Source organism: Schistocerca serialis, chromosome 4 (genome assembly GCF_023864345.2).
Source record: "Schistocerca serialis cubense isolate TAMUIC-IGC-003099 chromosome 4, iqSchSeri2.2, whole genome shotgun sequence".
NCBI classification, from domain to species: Eukaryota; Metazoa; Arthropoda; class Insecta; order Orthoptera; family Acrididae; genus Schistocerca; species Schistocerca serialis.
This window is the reverse complement of record NC_064641.1, coordinates 862207822-862227776: the sequence shown is the minus strand read 5'-3', so window position 1 is coordinate 862227776 and position 19955 is coordinate 862207822. Positions and strand designations below refer to the sequence as shown.

The window sequence follows — 19955 nt, the reverse complement described above, 5'->3', positions numbered from 1 at the left end:
AGAGCCCTTTGAAATCAAAACAGGTTTGAGACAAGGAGACAGTCTCTCTCCAATTTTGTTCAACTTCGTTTTAGAAAAAGTTATCTGGGAAGGGTGAAAAGAAATGAGTCAGTTCAACTTACCAAATTGAATCATGCTAAGTAGCAAACAATCTGGGCTTACATTTGAATGCCTCGCATTTGCAGATGATATAGTGTTTTTTGCAGAGAATCTGCAAATTGCAACTAAACAGATTGAAGTCCTCAAGGAAACAGTAGTGAAAGCAGGATTTCAAATATATTTTGAGAAGAAACAATATATGAACATAAATGCCACTGATCCAGTTTGGACAATGAGGGCCAAGTATGGCGACATCAAAAGAATTCAGAAGTTCAAGTACCTAGGAGAGATTTTTACTCCAAACAACAATGAAAAGGCAGCAATTAAAGAACGGGCAAGAAAAATGGAAATAGCGTTCAGATTGTGTCAGAACACATATAAATCTAAATCACTCTCATACCAGGCCAAATTCCAACACTACAGCACGGTCGTCAAACCTGAATGTTTATATGCATCTGAGAAAATAGCCAGGAAGGGACTTTCTGACTTGGAAAAGAAAGAAAGGAAATTCCTTAGAAAGATTCTTGGGCCCAGAAAAGTATCTAATGAATTTACATTCCACCTCAGATCAAATCAAGAACTTTATCAATAATTTGAAAATATCACCACCACACTGAAGAAAAGAGGACTGTCTTTCTATGGACGTATTAAAAGAATGGAATGAGAGAGGCTCAGCAACAAGATTCTTCTCTTCCAGAAGAACAGGAAGACACAAGTTCCATGGGTGAAAGAATTGCACTGGGATCTAGAAAAATGCGGGATCATGGCAGGAGAAATTGTGAACTGGCAGATCTTTAGGAAAAAGGTTGCGGAGGTGAAGGATTTCTTCCAGGAGAAAATGAGGAAGACCAGAGTATTCTCAGCAGAAGAATGTACACGAGTGAGCCAACAGATGAAGGAGTACTGGCAAAAGAGGAAGGAAGAGAACTTTAGAAAGTGAGGGAAGTTGTGTAAACATAGCCCATAGCTGGCTGTAACGAAAATAAATAATAATATATTACTGTTTTAAGCCCACTATAGAGCACTTATGACTAGTTCTTCTTTGATGCTCTCTTCCATTCCCAATATCTCTTGAGCCCTGCTGATAATTTCTCCTTCCTCTCCTGTGAAAGAGGCTTCTGAGATTTAGGGACTGTAGGTGGTGGAGTCCAAGATCTACCATAGCACAAAATTTGGAACGATCTTCTATCTCAAGATCAGAGATCCCGGTCAAATTCAAGTACTTTAGTACTTCATTAAGACACAGGCTTCCAGTCTTGTAGCTTTTAACAATTGAGATCTTCTTGGTAAGCCTATTGTTGTTCATTTGTTGTAGGTACCCATAGAACCTGAGCCTCCTACATCACATACTGGTGTTGGCTGATTCTAATATACCGGGTGATCAAAAAGTCAGTATAAATTTGAAAACTTAATAAACCACGGAAAATGTAGATAGAGAGGTAAAAACTGGCACACATGCTTGGAATGACATGGGGCTTTATTAGGAAAAAAAAAGTTCACAAAATGTCCGACAGATGGCGCTGGACAGCAAAACGTCAGTGACTGCGTATGACAATCGTGTATAAAAAGGAGCTGTAATGAGAGAGAGAATCACATGCGCCAGCAGTTGCAGCATGTTGATGTTAGCTGAAAAGGCACTTTTAGTGAAGCTGTATTATCAGAATGGGGAATGTGCTAGCTCAGCGTTATGATCCTATTGCCATAGGAAGGGGATTCGAACGGGTAAAGGTCCATTGACAAATGCAGCTGTGGCGAGAATGATTTCGAAGTTCGAAGCCATGGGTTGTTTAGACTATAGACCCCGTAGTGGCCGACCGAGCACAAGGCATAATGCTGCTGAGACAGTTCAGGAATAAATGGAGACTGTAGCGGGTTTGTCTACGCACGGGGAAGTCAGCACTCGTGCAGTCGCACGTCGCACCGGTATTCCATACACTACTGTTTGGTTGGCACTTAGGCATACCCTCCGATGCTATCCGTACAAAATCCATCGGCATGATGAACTGTTACCTGGCGATATAGTGAAGCGGAGGGCATTTGCAGTATGTGAATTTCAAAAGATGGTGGAAGATGATGATTGGTTGAGTAACGTGTTGTGGACCGACGAAGCTCATGTCATGCTCCGAGGGTCTATCAACGCCCACAACTGCAGAATTTGGGCTATTGAAAATCCTAGAACTGTCGTGGAAACTCCATTGCACGACGAGAAAGTCACGGTATGGGTTGGATCTACCACATCTACCGTTATCGGGCCTTTTTTCTTCGAGCGAAGGTGTGATTCTGGTTTTGTAACTGCTACCGTGACGGGTGAGAGGTATGTCGATATGTTACAGAATCGCAGCATGCCCAGCCTGGCTGATAAACACCTGCTGGAACGTACGATGCTTATGCAGGATGGCGCTCCACCCCATATTGCTAGACCCATGAAAGATCTCTTGCACGCATCGTTTGGTGATGATCGTGTGCTCAGCCACCACTTTTGTCATGCTTGGCCTCCCAGGTCCCCAGACCTCAGTCCGTGGGATTATTGGCTTTGGGGTTACCTGAAGTCGCAAGTGTATCGTGATTGACCGACATATCTAGGGATGCTGAAAGACAACATCCGATGCCAATGCCTCACCATAACTCCGGACATGCTTTACAGTGCTGTTCACAACATTATTCCTCGACTACAGCTATTGTTGAGGAATGATGGTGGTAATATTGAGCATTTCTAGTAAAGAACATCATCTTTGCTTTGTCTTACTTTGTTATGCTAATTATTGCTATTCTGATCAGGTGAAGCGCCATCTGTCGGCCATTTTTTGAACTTTTGTATTTTTTGGTTCTAATAAAACCCCGTGTCATTCCAAGCATGTGTGTCAATTTGTTCCTTTCTATCTACATTATTCCGTGATTTATTCAGTTTTCAAATTTATACTGACTTTTTCATCACCCAGTATATATGCTGAAAATTTGACCTATTAGCAACTGACTGAAACATTTAGGGAAGCACCTAGAGATGTGGATTCAGTTGTTTCTGATTTAGAATCAGACACAGATAAGACTGACAAAGCTAATGTGCCCAAGTCAGCATATCTACCTTCTGTTCTGCTTTGTGGTGAATGATTTCTGTGTTTTGAAGAAAAAAGACCAGTCACATGTCATACAAACAGTAACGAATTCTTTGTGCACAGGGATGGAGGATTTCACTGAAAAAACAGGATCTAACATAAGTGAAATTGGTGATATCCTACTGAGTTTTTTTTGTTTGTAGTTTTATTTAAGGGATGTTAAATACATTATTTTCAGACAAATCTATATGCTGCATAGGAGACTACCAGTTTTCTGGTGCCCTAATGGAAGACAGTGAAAAAATAAACAAAAAGTCAACTTTTAAGATTCATGAAGTACCCAAGCTACAGAGACCCATGGTCATATGATCAAGCTTTTGGGGGATTCATATATAAGTTTCCTTATGTTCAAGAGACATATTTCTTCATTTTTAGGAAACATGCGGGCCAATGACAATGTATACATGTCAAACAATTGGGGAAAAGGGGGGGGGGGAGGCTATGGTTATGATATGCTGTTCAAAGTGTGTTGAAAGAAAATATTTTAAAAAAATGAATATATATACTGTTGGCTTGGGGAGGGAGGGGGGGGAAGGGAGGGAGGAATGAATATGGTTTATGGTTTTTGTATTACAGTTCAAAATTCACAAAGGGAAAAGGACAACAACAAGCACAGAAATGTTTGGGTGCACATTTATGACGTGTATGTCTTTCAGCTGTGGTGCCCATCATATGTATGACAAGTATCATGATCTATGAACTGATTCAGAAATCACTTGACATTTTCGCATTCTTTGTGCTCATCACTTGTACTTTATGTTCCACAAAAAATTCCTTATATTTCAGATGTCTAGAGAGAAAAGGAATAGAAAAATGAACCACGGAACTTAGGAATAACAAAAAAGATTAGACAAGAATAACAGAATTCTTTTTTAATTTTTCATTATTTTTTTCAACTACTGAGATTCTTGTAAACAAGTTATTTCTTTAAAAAGTAAAAAACTATTTCAGTCATGTTTGAGCATTGAGATTAATTCTCTCTCTCTCTCTCTCTCTCTCTCTCTCTCTCTCTTTCTCTCTCTCTCTAACTTTATTAAATTCTTAGTGCTTCCAAACAATCTTCCCATTTTCATCCAAATGCACTTGTTCTGTGGCAACAAGTTTCAGAGCTTTAGGGAAAACTTTATGTTCTACTAATTTAACTCGTTCTTGCAATGTTTCTTCAGTGTCATCTATCTCAATCTGTACTGCTTCTTGTGCTAATATAGCCCCAGCATCAATATCCTCCTGCAACAAAAAATATAATAATGAAAGATGATATCAATGACTAATCTATGATGTGTGTTTATAAATCATAAAGTAAGGTTAATAATTATTGAAAATATATTTTCTCAAGCCATCGAAAAGAGCCCTTACTACCCTGCAGAACCACATGCCCAATTTACAGTCATTGATGATTTATATTTACATGTATAGAACATAAAAATGGTGTACACAGTTGGCATCTTGTATGATAGCTAATCATTCCTTTTTGTGTTCCACTCACAAATGGGAGAAATGACTATCTGTATACCTCTGTATGAGTCATAAGTTCTCTTATCTTGTCTTTGTGGTCCTTACACAAGATGTACATTGGTGACAGCAGGATCGTCTGGCATTCAGTTGCAAATCCCGGTTCTCCAAACTTTCTCGAGAGTGTTTCAGCAAAGAACCATCAACCTCCCCCCAAGAATTCCCATTTCCATAACACTCACATGTTGATTGAACCTGTTGGTAACAAATGTAGCAAATCGTCTCTGAACTGCTTTGATGTTTTCCATTAATTCAACCTATTGGGGGTCCCAAAAACTTGAGTAGTACTCAAGAATGGGTCGCATCGGTGTTCTATACTCAGTTCCCTTTATAGACAAGCTATAATTTCCCAGAATTCACCCAGTAAACCAAAGTTGTCGGCACTCTTACAACCGATGTTATGAGCTCATTTATTTCATGTTATTTTGCAACATTACACCTAGATATATTGATGTGACTGTGTCAAGCAGCACACCACTTATACTTTATTCTAACATTACAGGATCCTTTCTCCTACTCATCTGCATTGAAAATTTGAGCTAGCTGCCGTTCATCACAAAATTTAAAAATTCTGTCCAAGTCATCCTGGGTGCCGTTACACTCACTTAAAGATGACACTGCCCTGTAAACTTTGGGTTAATCAGCAAACAGCTGCAGATTGCTGCTCACGCTATCTGTCAGATCATTTATGTGTGTAGTGAACAACAGCAGTCCTATCACCCTTCCCTGGGGCACTCCTGATGACACCTTTGCCTTCAGGAACATTTGCTGTCACTGACAATGTACTGGATTCTATTAATTGCAGTGTCTTCAAGTCACCCACATACTTTTCCACATGCTACGACCTTCGTTAGCAATTCACAGAAGGGCACTCTCCATACACCTTGGCCTCATGGCAAAAACCTACATTCCTTCGGACTTTATCGCAGATCCATTTAGCTTTCTTTCCTTTGCTCAATAAGTCACCTTCCATGATTTCCCCTTCACCTCTCTAATAGCACCCTAAAATATCCAGTCACATCTACACGGCCTCTGATTGCTGCCTACTTTCCCCTATCCACCCCTTCTGTGCCCTCTGTTCCTCAAATGCCAAAAATGTCACTCCTCTACAGTCTCATCTACTCAACAACCAAATTTTGTATGCCATATCTTCTAATTTCCTACATAAAGTATTATTTCCTTCATCTTCCAGGAACAACGAAACTTTAACATATCAACTACAATCCCTGTCAGGGCCTTGGCTACTTTTCTTGTTAAATATGGGCTAGCCTTACCCCAAATCAAAATTGGTATTTTGCACATAATTATACAAAGATATTAATAACTCTATCTCTGCTTGATGTCTAATCTGCCACAAAGTGTAGCACTTACTTCATGCATCTGAATACTGATTCATACTTTTGGCTTAAAAGAGGCATTTTATTCACAATTGTAGGAAGAGAAATTCGAAAAAGCAGTAATATCATTGTACAACCACTCCTCATTTTTGGTGACATGACAATCAAACCGGCTGTTTAACTGGATGAATGGCAACCAACAACCAAGATCAAAAATTTCAGAGCACATTACTCACCACAACAGAGTTGACCTCAGAAGCTGCTTTATTAATTAAACCAATTATCCTCATAAAAATCAAAGAGTACTATACAGGAGATGAGCGACTTTGAATGGGGGTAGAATGATTGATCTCCAGGAAATGGAACTATCATACTGTGACATTTCAGTTCCTACAGGAAATGTTACCCTGACCATAATAAATGTGTGGAACCACTGGATAGAAGAGGGTTATTCATTAGCAATGAGTGAGTACTGGGACACACAGTGCAGCGAGACCATCATCTTGCTGCTGTAGCTGTAACAGGCTATACAGCTTGGTTCACAATACTGCAACAGGCATGAACCATTCAATATATGTCAATAGTACAAAACCATCAAATTTACACCAGGCCAATATCAACTGTGCTACTGTTTCTTATTTCCATTTTATAATAACCACAAGCACATTGGAGAATTTGAATGCCATCACTGTCTTTATGAGTGGCAAAATGAATTTTTAGGTAACTTCCTCTACTAACAATATTATATTGGTCCCCACATGTGCATTTACATTTTGAGAGAAAACTGAAAACAGATCTTACATAATGAAGGCATTTAAAAACCAGAGGTTCTGCTCCTCCCCCAGGAAACTCCATGTGCCATATTTCAGCTGGACAATATGTGCAAGACAAAATGCTTCTATAGTGGATGGAACAGTTTGGTGGGTCTCATTCTGGCCATCAGACTATCAATCAAAGGTAGCTTAGGAAAGACACAATTAATCAACACATTTGACTGCAACCAGATCATGGGCACACCATCTCCGAGGCCATATGGTCACTTGGCTTCTCAGAGGCACGAGTACCTTAATTTAGGTCCCTATGCTCACCATCCATCACCAGGTGCGGAGGACGCCATCACTGAACATTTGAATTGTGGAGAAAGGTTACTTAGACTGAGTTATAGCACACAATGGAACACACTACTGCCAGAGTACACGTATGTAAAAATCAACATAAGGCAATGCATCTCACTTACCATCAGGGCAACATTCAGTTAGGTAGTGGGGGTATTCCCACATGGAGGACGTAATGGGGCTCTTTATATGACTGCCAGGCACTGTCTCTCGCTAAGAGTCAACACAGCTATCTACTGTCTGGTTGCACAGAACCATTTGTTTGCTATAACGCTCTGTTGGTGACCTGTGTCTTCAGCAAAACAGTGCACTATTCCATTCCTTCCGAAATGGTTCAGAATGGTTTGAGGAACATGCCACACAATTTGAGGTACTTGTGAAGGCCATCCCAAGGCACTTGACCCTTAAAAACTATGGAGCAAATCTTTGATGCCACTGAGCAAGATGTGTTCACCTAGGACCCAACTGCAACCAATCACCAGGAGTTATGTGTGACATTTGAACAGACATGGCTCATAATCACACTCTAACATTTTCATTGTCTTGCACTGCCATCATCAAGATGGTAGCAGGTCTACATACTATATGGGAGGTATCTATAACTAAGCTGGTCACAAGTGTACATGGAATAGGTTTATTATTCCTAGAGAGAAACATATTCAGTTTCCAAAGAGACGTGTACTGATAAATAATTACACAATTGTTAATATCTGTCTCCCAATATAGGTACACTTTTGCTTAAGTTGCAAAAAATTTCATAAAGTACAGCTCAACCTGGTCTCAAATAAACTCTGAAAACTTGTATGTTGTATGTAAAAGTATGAAATGAGCACTGCCCATCAGGACACTGTTTAATTAGCCACTTAAGACGAAATACATACCTCTACAAAGTGTGCAGTGCACCCAGTAACCCTTACACCAGCCTGCAGAGCCTGGCGGTGAGCATGAGTACCCTTGAATAATGGCAGCAGTGCCGGATGTATGTTTATCAGGCGTCCACGCCACAATCTGACAAAATCTCCTGTAAGTACTCGCATAAATCCTGCTAGACACACAATGTCGACACGAGCTGCTTTAAGAGCTGCATGTACTGCCATATCAAATTCTAATCTAGATCCATATGCTGTATGGGGTATCACCTGTAGAATATAAAATACAGAGAATAAAACTTCTGCCGTTACTTTTTAAATGATATTTTTTTAGTCATCTGAATTATTGTGATAGTTGTCCTATGTCATATTACATCATTTCTCATGACACATTTCTTTCAGATTCAATGTTTGAGTGATAAAAATACCTTATATTTAACTAGAATAATATGAAACTTTAAATATCTCATGACACATTTCTTTCAGATTCAATATTTGAGTGATAAAAATACCTTATATTTAACTAGAATAATATGAAACTTTAAATAATCACTGATTACTCAATTACTTACCAAACCAAAGAATGGCACTGAATGACTTCCATGTGTAGACCAGTTAAAGAATGTCAGACTTTCAAGAATCAAAAACTCCTTCGTTTATTGGAAAAGGGTAAATGGTCTAAGTGAAAAGAAACTTTGTAAAAAATTACACACCCAGCATTGTAAGCCTACAGACACTTAGTAGTGATGTGCAAGAGGAAATGAGCTATGGATTTGATTTTCTCCTTTCCTCTCCTGTTGCATCATTATCTGTTTCTGCTTAGCTATTTCTTTTTCCCTGTCATTTCTTGGCAGGTTATCGCTGTATTTTAATTAACTTCATTAATTATCACTGTTACTGCCATCTTTAAACTCACTTTAACTGTTTTTTTTTTTTCATCCTGCATCCATTTTCTGATTTCCTTGTATTTACATCTTACCGGTAGCAGTCTTTCGATTCTTTGTTGATGCAAGATCCACCAAAATGTTCAATTAATTTTGGACAGTTATGCAAGCACCTCACCAGTTTCCAGAAAACAGTGCCCCAAGACAGCCAAAGCGTAAAACTGTAAATAAAATGTGTCTATCTCCTTGTCTTCTCACCAACTTTAGCTTATTTTCTATAACAACTATTCTAACTAATTGCAAACTGAGTAATGAAATAATTACAATAATTTTTCAGCATTACCTTTGTGTGAATGTTTGCTCTTGTTGCTCTTTCAAGCCCTTGGACACCAGCCTTATTTGAAATAACGATCACAATTTCTGCCCCAACCCCTTGTGAACGATCCACGGTGGCGTCAATGAGGGACTGAATAAACAGAAAAAAATGAAACTAAGCTTACATAATTTTGACATAAATATCAATGGCATGTGTATACACAACAAAAATTCTTCACAAAAAAACTTGGAGAATTCTTATAAGAGTTAGTGATGGATTAGAACATGACTCTGTGATCAGATACTTTTTTCAGCACATTTTAAGGAACAAATGGATGAAACCAATGATTTTTTTTCTCAAGATTTTCAATTTGATGAAACATTCTATGCTAGATGGTAACAGAGAGAACAACAACTTCATTCATGGGCATATATGCCATAGTAATTTACAAAAAATCAAATCAATACCACTTAAAATAGCAGAAAATATGTAAAAGAAATCCATTCCATCTTTCTTATTTTCCTAAGGATGTCAATAAATATACATATTATTAATATTTCAATAATTCTAGCCCTCTTACACTGCTGCAGTCGAATGAATTCAAACTATCATTTTGCCTCACTAAGAAACAATCCATAACTGGATAATCTAAAGTTATGTAACATGGAGTAACTAGTTCCATTTGATTCAAAACTAATCAAATCATGTTGGAAAGCGAGAGAATGATCCCATGAGATTTTTTCTAAAACCAATGACTGTCATGAATTGTGTCAGGTTCTGTGAAAATTGAGCTATTTATCCCAAAAATAATATAGGATGTAAGACTCAGCCTTGAAAGAAGGCCACTGTGACCCTTTTACTTCATACCTGCATGTTAAAACCCTTTTTCAACAACATGACATCAAAATACAGTAGCAAATCAAAACAACTCAATATAACTGTATGTGTCCAGAAATGCCTTCTTTATGACTCCAACCCCATTTTCAGCAACAGTACATTACTAATTGTATTAAATTACAACCATTTTTAACAACAAGACAGCGTTTCTAGCCAAGTAAAAGAACTGATACATAAACCAGCGTGATATCCAACAATAACATTTGTCCACTCTTCCCCATCATATTTTTATGTTCTTCTATTACAGAAAACACTTGCACACTACAGTCAGTACATGTAAATACTACTTTGGTCATAATATGGTGTCCTTTCTAACTGTGGCATTCACAAGAACTTCGTTTATTCTGCTCTTCAGACAAAAATTGATTAGTTTCAACAGCCCTGTTTACTTACATTACCAAACATTACTTTAATAAAATATAGTATAAAACATAATTGTCTGTAGTATTTTTAAAATGGGAGTACGGGAGTGTTTGGACCAGAACAGCATTCTGTGTGAGATAAACTCCATACATTGGTAATTATTTTGTGGAGATGGTAATTATTTTGTGGAGATTTTTGCAGCCATTTAAATGGTGTGTCACTTGGAAGTTTATCCCACTCCACATGGAAAACAGTGCTGCCGAGGCAAATGATACATGATGTCCACAACAGTATTGATGGAGATTTGGTTCAACATTTGACAAGATAGTGTAAGTGACTTATCACCACAAACAAAGCAGTAATTTTAACATTTATGCATGCAGTATAAAATGGAGAGCAAGAAACCTGCAAGTTTGTTCCACTTCCAGAAATTAGAACTCCAACTCTTTTCCTTGGAGGTTCTTTGGCAGCAACCACTGATTCAACAAATGGTCTCATAATTCTTTCCATTTCAGGAACAAAGTTCTCTACATGTACACGTGGGACACCTGATGAAAAATGAAATGTAATGACAGTAACAAGAACAAATTGTGCTTCATAACAAAAACACTACACAGTTCAGCAGCAGTATGTTTACGTTAAACAACATAAAAATGTAAGATGTCAACAAATGATAATGTTTACTTGCCCGCATATCAATACTTCTCAACAGTTAGTTCAAAGGATAAAGTGTTTTAAACAGCTTAAGCCTTTCACTTTATGTATGAGGGCATTTCAAAAAGTGTCTGACTTTTATTTATAGAATAAATCTTCATTTAGATACAACTGTTTTTTCTAATGCTACTGCACTGCTGGTATTGTGCGCAGCTGCCCCATCGAATTCTGCCTAGTATCTTTCCTATTTTGAAAGTTTTGGAATCTAGTCCATTTCAGAGTATTTTTCAGTTTGTGGAAAAACAGTGGAGCTAGATTGGGGGCACAGGCAGGCTGACAAACCACAGCCATATTATGTTTGGCCAAAAAACTGTGAATTAATTGAGAATGATGAGCAGGTGCCTTATCGTGGTGAAGTGCCAAATGCCCACTGCCCAAAAGTCTGGCCATCTCACTGCTTCATGAAGGTGACACACAACCTCTTGGTAGCACTCCTTATTGAAATTAGTGCCTTCTGGCGCATACTGGTTATGGACCGTGCCATTGGAGTCAAAGAGGACAGCCAGTATAACTTTCACACCACTGTGGACCTGGCTCACTTTTTGGGTTTCAGGGACGATTGGTGCTTCCACTGCAATAACTGGAACTTCTTTTCTGGGTCTTGCCCATAAACCCAGGACTCATCACCAGTAATCACTGTGTAAATAAAGTTGGGATTACTGTTCACAGTATACAGCATGGCCTAGTGTGATCTCCGAATGAAGTTGCTTCTACTCATTTGGTAGCAACTTTGGCACAAATCCTCCTGAGGTGCAATTTTATGTTAAAATGAAATGAATGGAGCCAATTCTAATTTTTACCTCATCTGAAAGTTCTCTGAATGTGATCCGTCTAACCTGCATCATCAGGATTCTCATATGATCAATGGTTCAGTCTTCACTGGCATGCGGCCATCTTCGAAATGGTTGAACTAGTGCTTTATCTGTGTGGTACCCTTTACTTCATCCCCTAACACTCATCGTACCTTGCGGATTGTTTCAACTTGAGACTCGCCAAGCTTAAAACAAAATTTGATGTAATAATGTTGTTCCACTTTTTCTGTCATTTTGCCCACAACACTAAATCGAATGATTACAACTTACACGTATTCATTTGTCAGCAACAGGTTGTTTCCACAGCTGTGAAAAAAAACAGGCATGCACATTATGTATGTCTACAACATACAGAGAGCATGTGTGCACATCAATACCTTTGTTGGTTTCAACAATAACAAATAAGGTCAGATACTTTTTGAGCAGCCCCCGTATAAAACCACGACACATTCACGGTTTGTTTGCTAGTCATCTGCAAGCTCGAAATGACTAATCTGAAATAAGAAATACAGAGATAAAGGACAGGATGCCTTAGGAATGGAAGGTCTATGAATTATTACCAAACAAAGGGAGTGGCTATGTCAGGGCAATGAGTTATGGAAAATTCATGTGGTGAATTATGGTAGTCTGATAAGCAGCAGACTGTATATTTCTAGGAGAAGAAAGCCATTCAGATACTTGAAGAACTTACATATCAACCACTACTTTTTGCTAGCATTAAATACTAGGGAACTTGTCATAGCTGCGGATGAAGTTAGTTTGCACTGGATATGGTGGTATATTCTGTATTCATCCAACCACTAGGTCAGATATAGCTGATGTGATACTAAGGCTCCTGTGCCTTTCAGTGTGGACGCATTGGGACACATGTAGCTGACTGACAGTCAGTAAGCTAGGTGTCCTAGATAATGGTTCCATACCCAGACATGCCATGACAGCATTAGTGAAGATTCTTAATGGAGAAAATCAATTTAAGAATGAACAAAAGCACCTACATGAATATAAGTCAGTATCACATTAGTGTAGGAGTAACGTGAGGAAAGAGGAAGTAGCTACATGCACAAAAAGTGGAATATAGTCCAGGCTGTAGACCTCTGTGAATACCGTATTGAACACCTATTAGGTGCCGTACTTCAGCAATAGACTTGCAACATACAAGACAACATTCCTGACAGCCTACAGACCCCTCTACGGGAAATGTTTTAAACTTCGTTAAGCAACTGGTGGGGGGTACTAATAAGATTTAGTAGAAATAACTGGGAAGTGTTATACTTGAAGATTTCAAAGTAGATTTCATCTCTGATAAGTCTTATCAAGGGCACAGAGAATTAATTATTTGCAGCTTCCATCTAACCCTCACAGTAACATTTCCACCAAGAATCGAAGACACAGTGCACCACAATCAGGTCTGACTAAGTAACGAAAAATAAATTTTTACAGAATTGTAAATGCTGATTCAGTTACACTGCTCAGAGAGAAGTTACAGGATGAAAAATGGGAAGAAGTTTACAAGGGACACATGGTATATGAGAAACTTAATTCTTTCCCAAAAATATTCTAACAACATAATGAACCCACTTTTGTTTATAATGGGTCAAGGACATTAATGGTGGAAGCTGATAAAAAGAATGGCTAACACCAGGGATCAAAAAATCTTATGCTAGGAAGGGAGAAGCTTTATTTAATGCAAAGAAGTAGCTCTAATCAAGACTTTAAAATGTACTAAAAGCAGAAGTGCAAAATTTTTGTGTCAGCAAAAAATATGTACTATGCACAAAAGCTCAAATTTCCAGGAAGAAGACAAGGCCAATTTGGGGCATTCTTTGGCATGATGCAAAAACTATGTACTATGCACAAAAGATACAAATTCCAGAAACAAGGAAAGGACAATTTGGGGCATTATCAGGTATGATGCAGATAAAATTTGGCAAAACAAATTATGTTGAACGTCAAGGTGGCTTGAGCACAAAAATAGATGACATGAAATTAAAATCGATGGCTAGTAAATTCAATAAATTCATTCTTTCTAACAGCAGCTGAAAAGATGGTGACAAAAAACCTCTCATCAAAAGCAGGTCCAATAGCCTTATTTAGAAAGGTAACAAGTATGAAACTTCCTGGCAGATTAAAACTGTGTGCCGTAGCGAGACTCAAACTCAGGACCTTTGCCTTTCACGGGCAAATGCTCTAGAGCACGTGCCCGCGAAAGGCAAAGGTCCCGAGTTCGAGTCTCGGTCCAGCACACAGTTTTAATCTGCGAGGAAGTTTGATATCAGTGCACAATCTGCTGCAGAGTGAAGATCTCATTCTGGTAACATCCCCTAGGCTGTGGCTAAGCCATATCTCCGCAATAGTCTTTCTTTCAGGAGTGCTAGTTCTGTAAGGTTCACAGGAGAGCTTTTGTGAAGTTTGGAAGGTAGGAGACGAGGTACTGGCAGAAGTAAAGCTGTGAAGACAGGGTGAAAGTCGTGCTTGAGTAGCTCAGGCGGTACAGCACTTGCCCACGAAAGGCAAAGGTCCCGAATTCGAGTCTCGGTCCAGCACACAGTTTTAATGTCCCAGGAAGTTTCATATCAGTGCACACTCCGCTGCAGAGTAAAGATCTCATTCAAGTAACAAGTCCTCCATCACCAGACATCAGTTTTGCCAACTCATGTGATAGATAAATTACAAAAATAATTACATCACTGGCTATGAAGGCATCTCATCCAAAATGATAAAATCTTATGCTGACTTGGTATTGTCATTGTTGAGTACCTTTATAATCAGTACATTGAGGAGTAAATGCTGAAAGACTGAAAGTCTGTAGTGGTAACACCAATATACAAAAGTGGAGATACGCAACTGACTTCTAATTACACACTGATCTCCTTCATCCAGAACTATACTCTGCAAATCACATCCCATTGTACCAGTTATTATAGCTTCTTCTCATTCCATTCACGTATGGAGTGCAGGAAGAATGATTGTTCGAATGCCTCTGTTCATGCTGCAATTATTCTAATTGTATCCTCACGATCCCTGTGTGAGCAAGATGTAGGGGGTTGTAGTATGAATCTACAGCCAGAATTTAAAGCCATATCTTGAACCTTTGTTAGTAGACTTTCTCGGGATAGTTCACATCTGTCTTCAAGAGTTTGTCAGTTCACCTTCTTCAGTATCTCTTTGGCACTTTCCCATAGATCAAACAAATCTGTAACCATTCGTGGTGTCCTGCTCTTGATATGTTCCTATTTGGTTCTACTTAGCAAACACTTGAGCAATATTCAAGAACCAGTCACATGAGCGATTTGTAAGCAATCTCCTTTGTAGACTAATTGCACGTCCCCAATATTCTACCAGTAAGACAAAGTCTACCACCTGCTCTACCAACTGAGCCTGTGTGATCATTCCACTTCATATCCCTACAAAGTGTTACACTGTGGTGTTTGTGTGAATTGACCAATTCCAACAGTGACTCATTGATATTACAGTCACAGGATACTGCAACCTTTTCATTTTGTGAAGTGTACAATTTTACATTTTTGAAGATTTAAAGCAAGTTGCCAATCTTTTCACCACTTTGAAATTTTATCAAGATCTAAATGAATATTTATGCAGCTTCTTAGACAATACTTCATTATACATAACTGCATCATCTGCAAAAGTCTGAGGTTACAATTGATATTGTCTGCAAGATCATTAACATACAACGTGAACAGCAAAGCTCCCAACACACTTCCCTGGAGCACTTCTACTTCTGATGATGACTCTACATCTAAATAACATGCTCAATCCAGTCACAAATTTCACTTGACATCCCAAATGATCATACTTTGACAATAAGTGTAGGGGTGGTACTGAGTCAAATGCTTTTCAGAAATCAATAAATACTGCACCTACCTGACTGCCTTGACCCAAAGCTACAAAATGTCATGTGAGAAAAGTGCAAGTTAGGTTTACTCAATCAGCGTCTTCAGAATTCATGCTGGTTAGCATTTAGGAGGTCATTCTGTTCGAGACACTTCACTATGTTAGAGCTCAAAATATGTTTCAAGATTCTACAACAAACTGATGTCAAGGATATTGGATGGTAGTTTTGTTGATGACTTCTACTACCCTTCATGTAGACAGATGCGACCTCTGCTTTTTCCCAAGAACTGGGCACAGCTTTTTGTTCAAGGAATCTATGATGGATTATAGGTAGAAGAAGGGCTAATTCAGCTGCAAATTCAGTATAGAATCTGACAGGGAGTCCATCACGTCCTGGAGCTTTTTTCAATTTTAACAATTTCAGCTGTTTCTCAACACCACTGACACTAATACCTATTTTGCTCATCTTTTTAGTGGTACAAGGATTAAATTGGGGCAATTTTCCTGGGATTTCCTTTGTAAAGGAACATTTGAAAACAGAGTTAAGCATTTCAGCTTTTGCTTTCCTACCCTCAATTTCAGTTCCTGTCTCGTTTCCTAGGGACCAGACACTAACTGTGATGCCACTAACAGCCTTAACATATGACCAGAATTTCTTTGGGTTTTGTGAAACATAGCCAAAAACGTTTCATTCAGCATCTCTATGTCTACAGCCCTTAGCTTTTCTTTACACCTATTACGTAGTAATCTCTGTTTTTTAGAAGTTTCTTTATAGTGACTGTATACCATGGAGGGTCCCTTCCATTATAAACTGTTCTACTAGGTACATACCTATCCAGTGCATGCTCAATTAGTCTTTTAAACTTGAGCCACTAGTTTACTGCAAGATATATATCTTTCTGCTTGTTTTAATTGTCCTTTGTATTTTATTGATCATTCACAAGCACTTCGTGGTCACTGGTACCAGTTTCGATGTGGACATCCTCAAAAAGATCTGATCTATTTGTTACCGTTAGATCCAATATATTGCCTTAATGAGTGGGGTTTTGTACTATATGTTCTAGATAGTTTTCAGATAAGGTGTTCAGTAATTTTTCACAGGATACCTTATCACATCCACCACTAACAAAACTGTAATATTCTCAATTGTTTGTTGGTTGATTAAAGTCTCCGCCGATGATTACAGCATGACTGGGGAACTTATGTACAAGTGAACTGATGTTTTCTCTAAAGTTTCCTGTTACATCTAGAGATGAGTCTGGTAGGCGATAGAAGGAGCCAGTCATCATTTTATGGCCACCCTGAGAGTTTTTCCCAAAAACAATCACACGTGCAGCTTCAGTTTCTATCTCAGTGTATTTAAGTGTTTTGTCTACTGTGACAAAGACATCACCTCCATCTCCCATTTGCCTATCCTTTTGATATACACTTAAATTTTCCTCAAAAATCTCACCACTATCAATTTCAGGATTCAACCCGCTTTCTGTGCCTAGGTCCACTGCTTTTCATGAATGCTTCAAACTCTGGCACTTTGTTGCAAATGCTTTGGCAGTTAACCATTAGGCTTTCAATATTATCACCTGTGGTAGTTATCTCTTTTGATCTTACACCGATACTTCTGGGTTGCCTACAGATATCATCACCTGGATTGGATGGAGAGTTTCCCAGTCTATGTATGCGCTCCACACAGTCAGTTACCATAGTAGCAGTGTCTGATGTGTGGTGCACACCTGACCCATTTAAGGGGACTCTACAGTTCTCAAACCTACTGCACAAGTCCAGGAAGTTGCAACCTAGCTTGTCTCTGTTTTCAAAGTCTCTGGTTCAGTCCTTCCACTTGACTCAGAACCGAAGGGCCATTATCAATTCTGGGGATAATGCTGCAAATTGTGAGCTAACTTCAAACTCCATGTGCAATGCTGGTCTTCTCAACCTTTTCTGCCAGTCACTGGAATAACCAAAGTATGACCTCAGAGTCCAGACAACAGGTATCATTTGATTCAACGTGCACCACAATTAGCAGTTGCTTGAACATTGTTCCTGCAATGGCTGCCACAATAGCCTACACAACATGTTGAATGGTGCCCCCAGGCACACGCACTGAGTGCACCTGGTGTCCTTCCCTATCACTTGTTGCTATTTCCCTAATGGGTACCATCATTTGTCACTGATTTCAACAACAAATGATTAATAGGTCCCGACAATTTTGTGTTTGCCTCCTCTTGACACAGGAAAAAAAACAGGTTTCCCCAAAACAGGTGACACGAGTCCCATCCACCATGTACAGAATGCCTTGCTCCACAATGGAAATGCCATGCTCAGTCAAGTGGACGAGTGATGACGGATCCCGTACTTTCAGCATACGAGACAAGATAGACAGGAGTAGCACTTGAAGTACCTTCAGTACCAGTACTACAGGTACAAGACTCTTGGGAGCTCTTTCAATACAACTCGCAGCAGCTGCCAATTGTTTGACAGTAGTCAGGGTGATTTCTAGGTGCTTAGGAATGTCAACCAACTCATTCTGTGTTTGAGAACAGCATTCACAGTGGGGCTGTATTTTAGCTGGTGCGAAGTACAACAAAAAAGTGAACACATAACTTTAAATTAAGCCCACTGATTATAACTTAATCTCTTGAGCTATGAAGCTGCTAATGTTCTATAAGAATCTAAGCAAATACATAAAATGAAATTTCTATTGTGGCAACAGAAAAACCTATGGTAAAAATTACTAATTTCTGAAAACTTTTTGAGGTTAGTCATAGATATTAGCAAACTCGAAAATAGAGTTAATTTATGATAAATATATATAATATATACTTCTCTTTAAGGGAAGACTAAATGTAACACAATATGTCAGTTGGAATATCTGCTACAGTAACTACACTACTGGCCATTAAAATTGCTACACCACGAAGATGACGTGCTACAGACGCGAAATTTAACCAACAGGAAGAAGATGCTGTGATATGCAAATGATTAGCTTTTCAGAGCATTCACACAAGGCTGGCACCGGTGGTGACACCTACAACATGCTGACATCAGGAAAGTTTCCAACCGATTTCTCATACACAAACAGCAGTTGACCAGCATTGCCTGGTGAAACGTCGTTGTGATGCCTCGTGTAAGGAGGAGAAATCCGTACCATCACGTTTCCGACTTTGATAAAGGTCAGATTGTAGCTTATTGCGATTTTGGTTTATAGTATCGCGACATTACTGCTCACATTGGTCGAGATCCAATGACTGTTAGAAGAATATGGAATCGGTAGGTTCAGGAGGGTGATATGGAACACCGTGCTGGATCCCAACAGCCGCGTATCACTAGCAGTTGGGATGACAGGCATCTTATCCGCATGGCTGTAACGGATCGTGCAGCCACATCTCGATCCCTGAGTCAACAGATCGGGACATTTGCAAGACAACAACCATCTGCACGAACAGTTCGACGACGTTTGCAGCAGCATGGACTATCAGCTCGGAGACCATGGCTGCGGTTACCCTTGACACTGCACCACAGACAGGAGCGCCTGCGATGGTGTACTCAATGATGAACCTGGGTACACGAATGGCAAAACGTCATTTTTTCGGATGAATCCAGGTTCTGTTTACAGCATCATGACAGTCGCATCTGTGTTTGGCGACATCGCAGTGAATGCACATTGGAAGCGTGTATTCGTCATCGCCATACTGGCATATCACCCGGCGTGATAGTATGGGGTGCCATTGGTTACACGTCTTGGTCACCTCTTGTTTGTATTGACGGCACTTTGAACAGTGGACGTTACATTTCAAATGTGTTACGACCTGTGGTTGTACCCATCATTCGATCCCTGCAAAACCCTACATTTCAGCAGGATAATGCACGACCACATGTTGCAGGTCCTGTACGGGCCTCATTGGATACAGAAAATGTTCGACTGCTGCCCTGGCCAGCACATTCTCCAGATCTCTCACCAATTGAAAACATCTGGTCAATGGTGGCCGAGCAACTGGCTCGTCACAATACGCCAGTCACTACTCTTAATGAACTGTGGTATCGTGTTGAAGCTGCCTGGGCAGCTGTACCTGTA

General features: G+C 39.3%; 2 protein-coding genes across 4 annotated transcripts in view; one reads left to right on the top strand and one right to left on the bottom strand.

Moving 5' to 3' along the window:
* LOC126473510 (dnaJ homolog subfamily C member 28) overlaps positions 1-19955 on the top strand; it is a 126196-nt gene that overhangs the window by 88105 nt on the left and 18136 nt on the right. The gene's annotated exons all lie outside the window — the stretch shown is intronic.
* LOC126473508 (trifunctional purine biosynthetic protein adenosine-3) overlaps positions 4070-19955 on the bottom strand; it is an 81103-nt gene continuing 65217 nt past the window's right edge. For all 3 annotated transcript variants that reach the window (XM_050100602.1, XM_050100603.1, XM_050100604.1), the window contains exons 15-18: positions 10911-11053; positions 9273-9395; positions 8058-8315; positions 4070-4439 (exon numbers count right to left, since the gene is read on the bottom strand). In XM_050100602.1, coding sequence (XP_049956559.1) covers positions 4254-4439; positions 8058-8315; positions 9273-9395; positions 10911-11053 — 710 coding nt within the window. In that variant the 3' untranslated portion in view covers positions 4070-4253. The remainder of the gene's footprint in view (positions 4440-8057; positions 8316-9272; positions 9396-10910; positions 11054-19955) is intronic.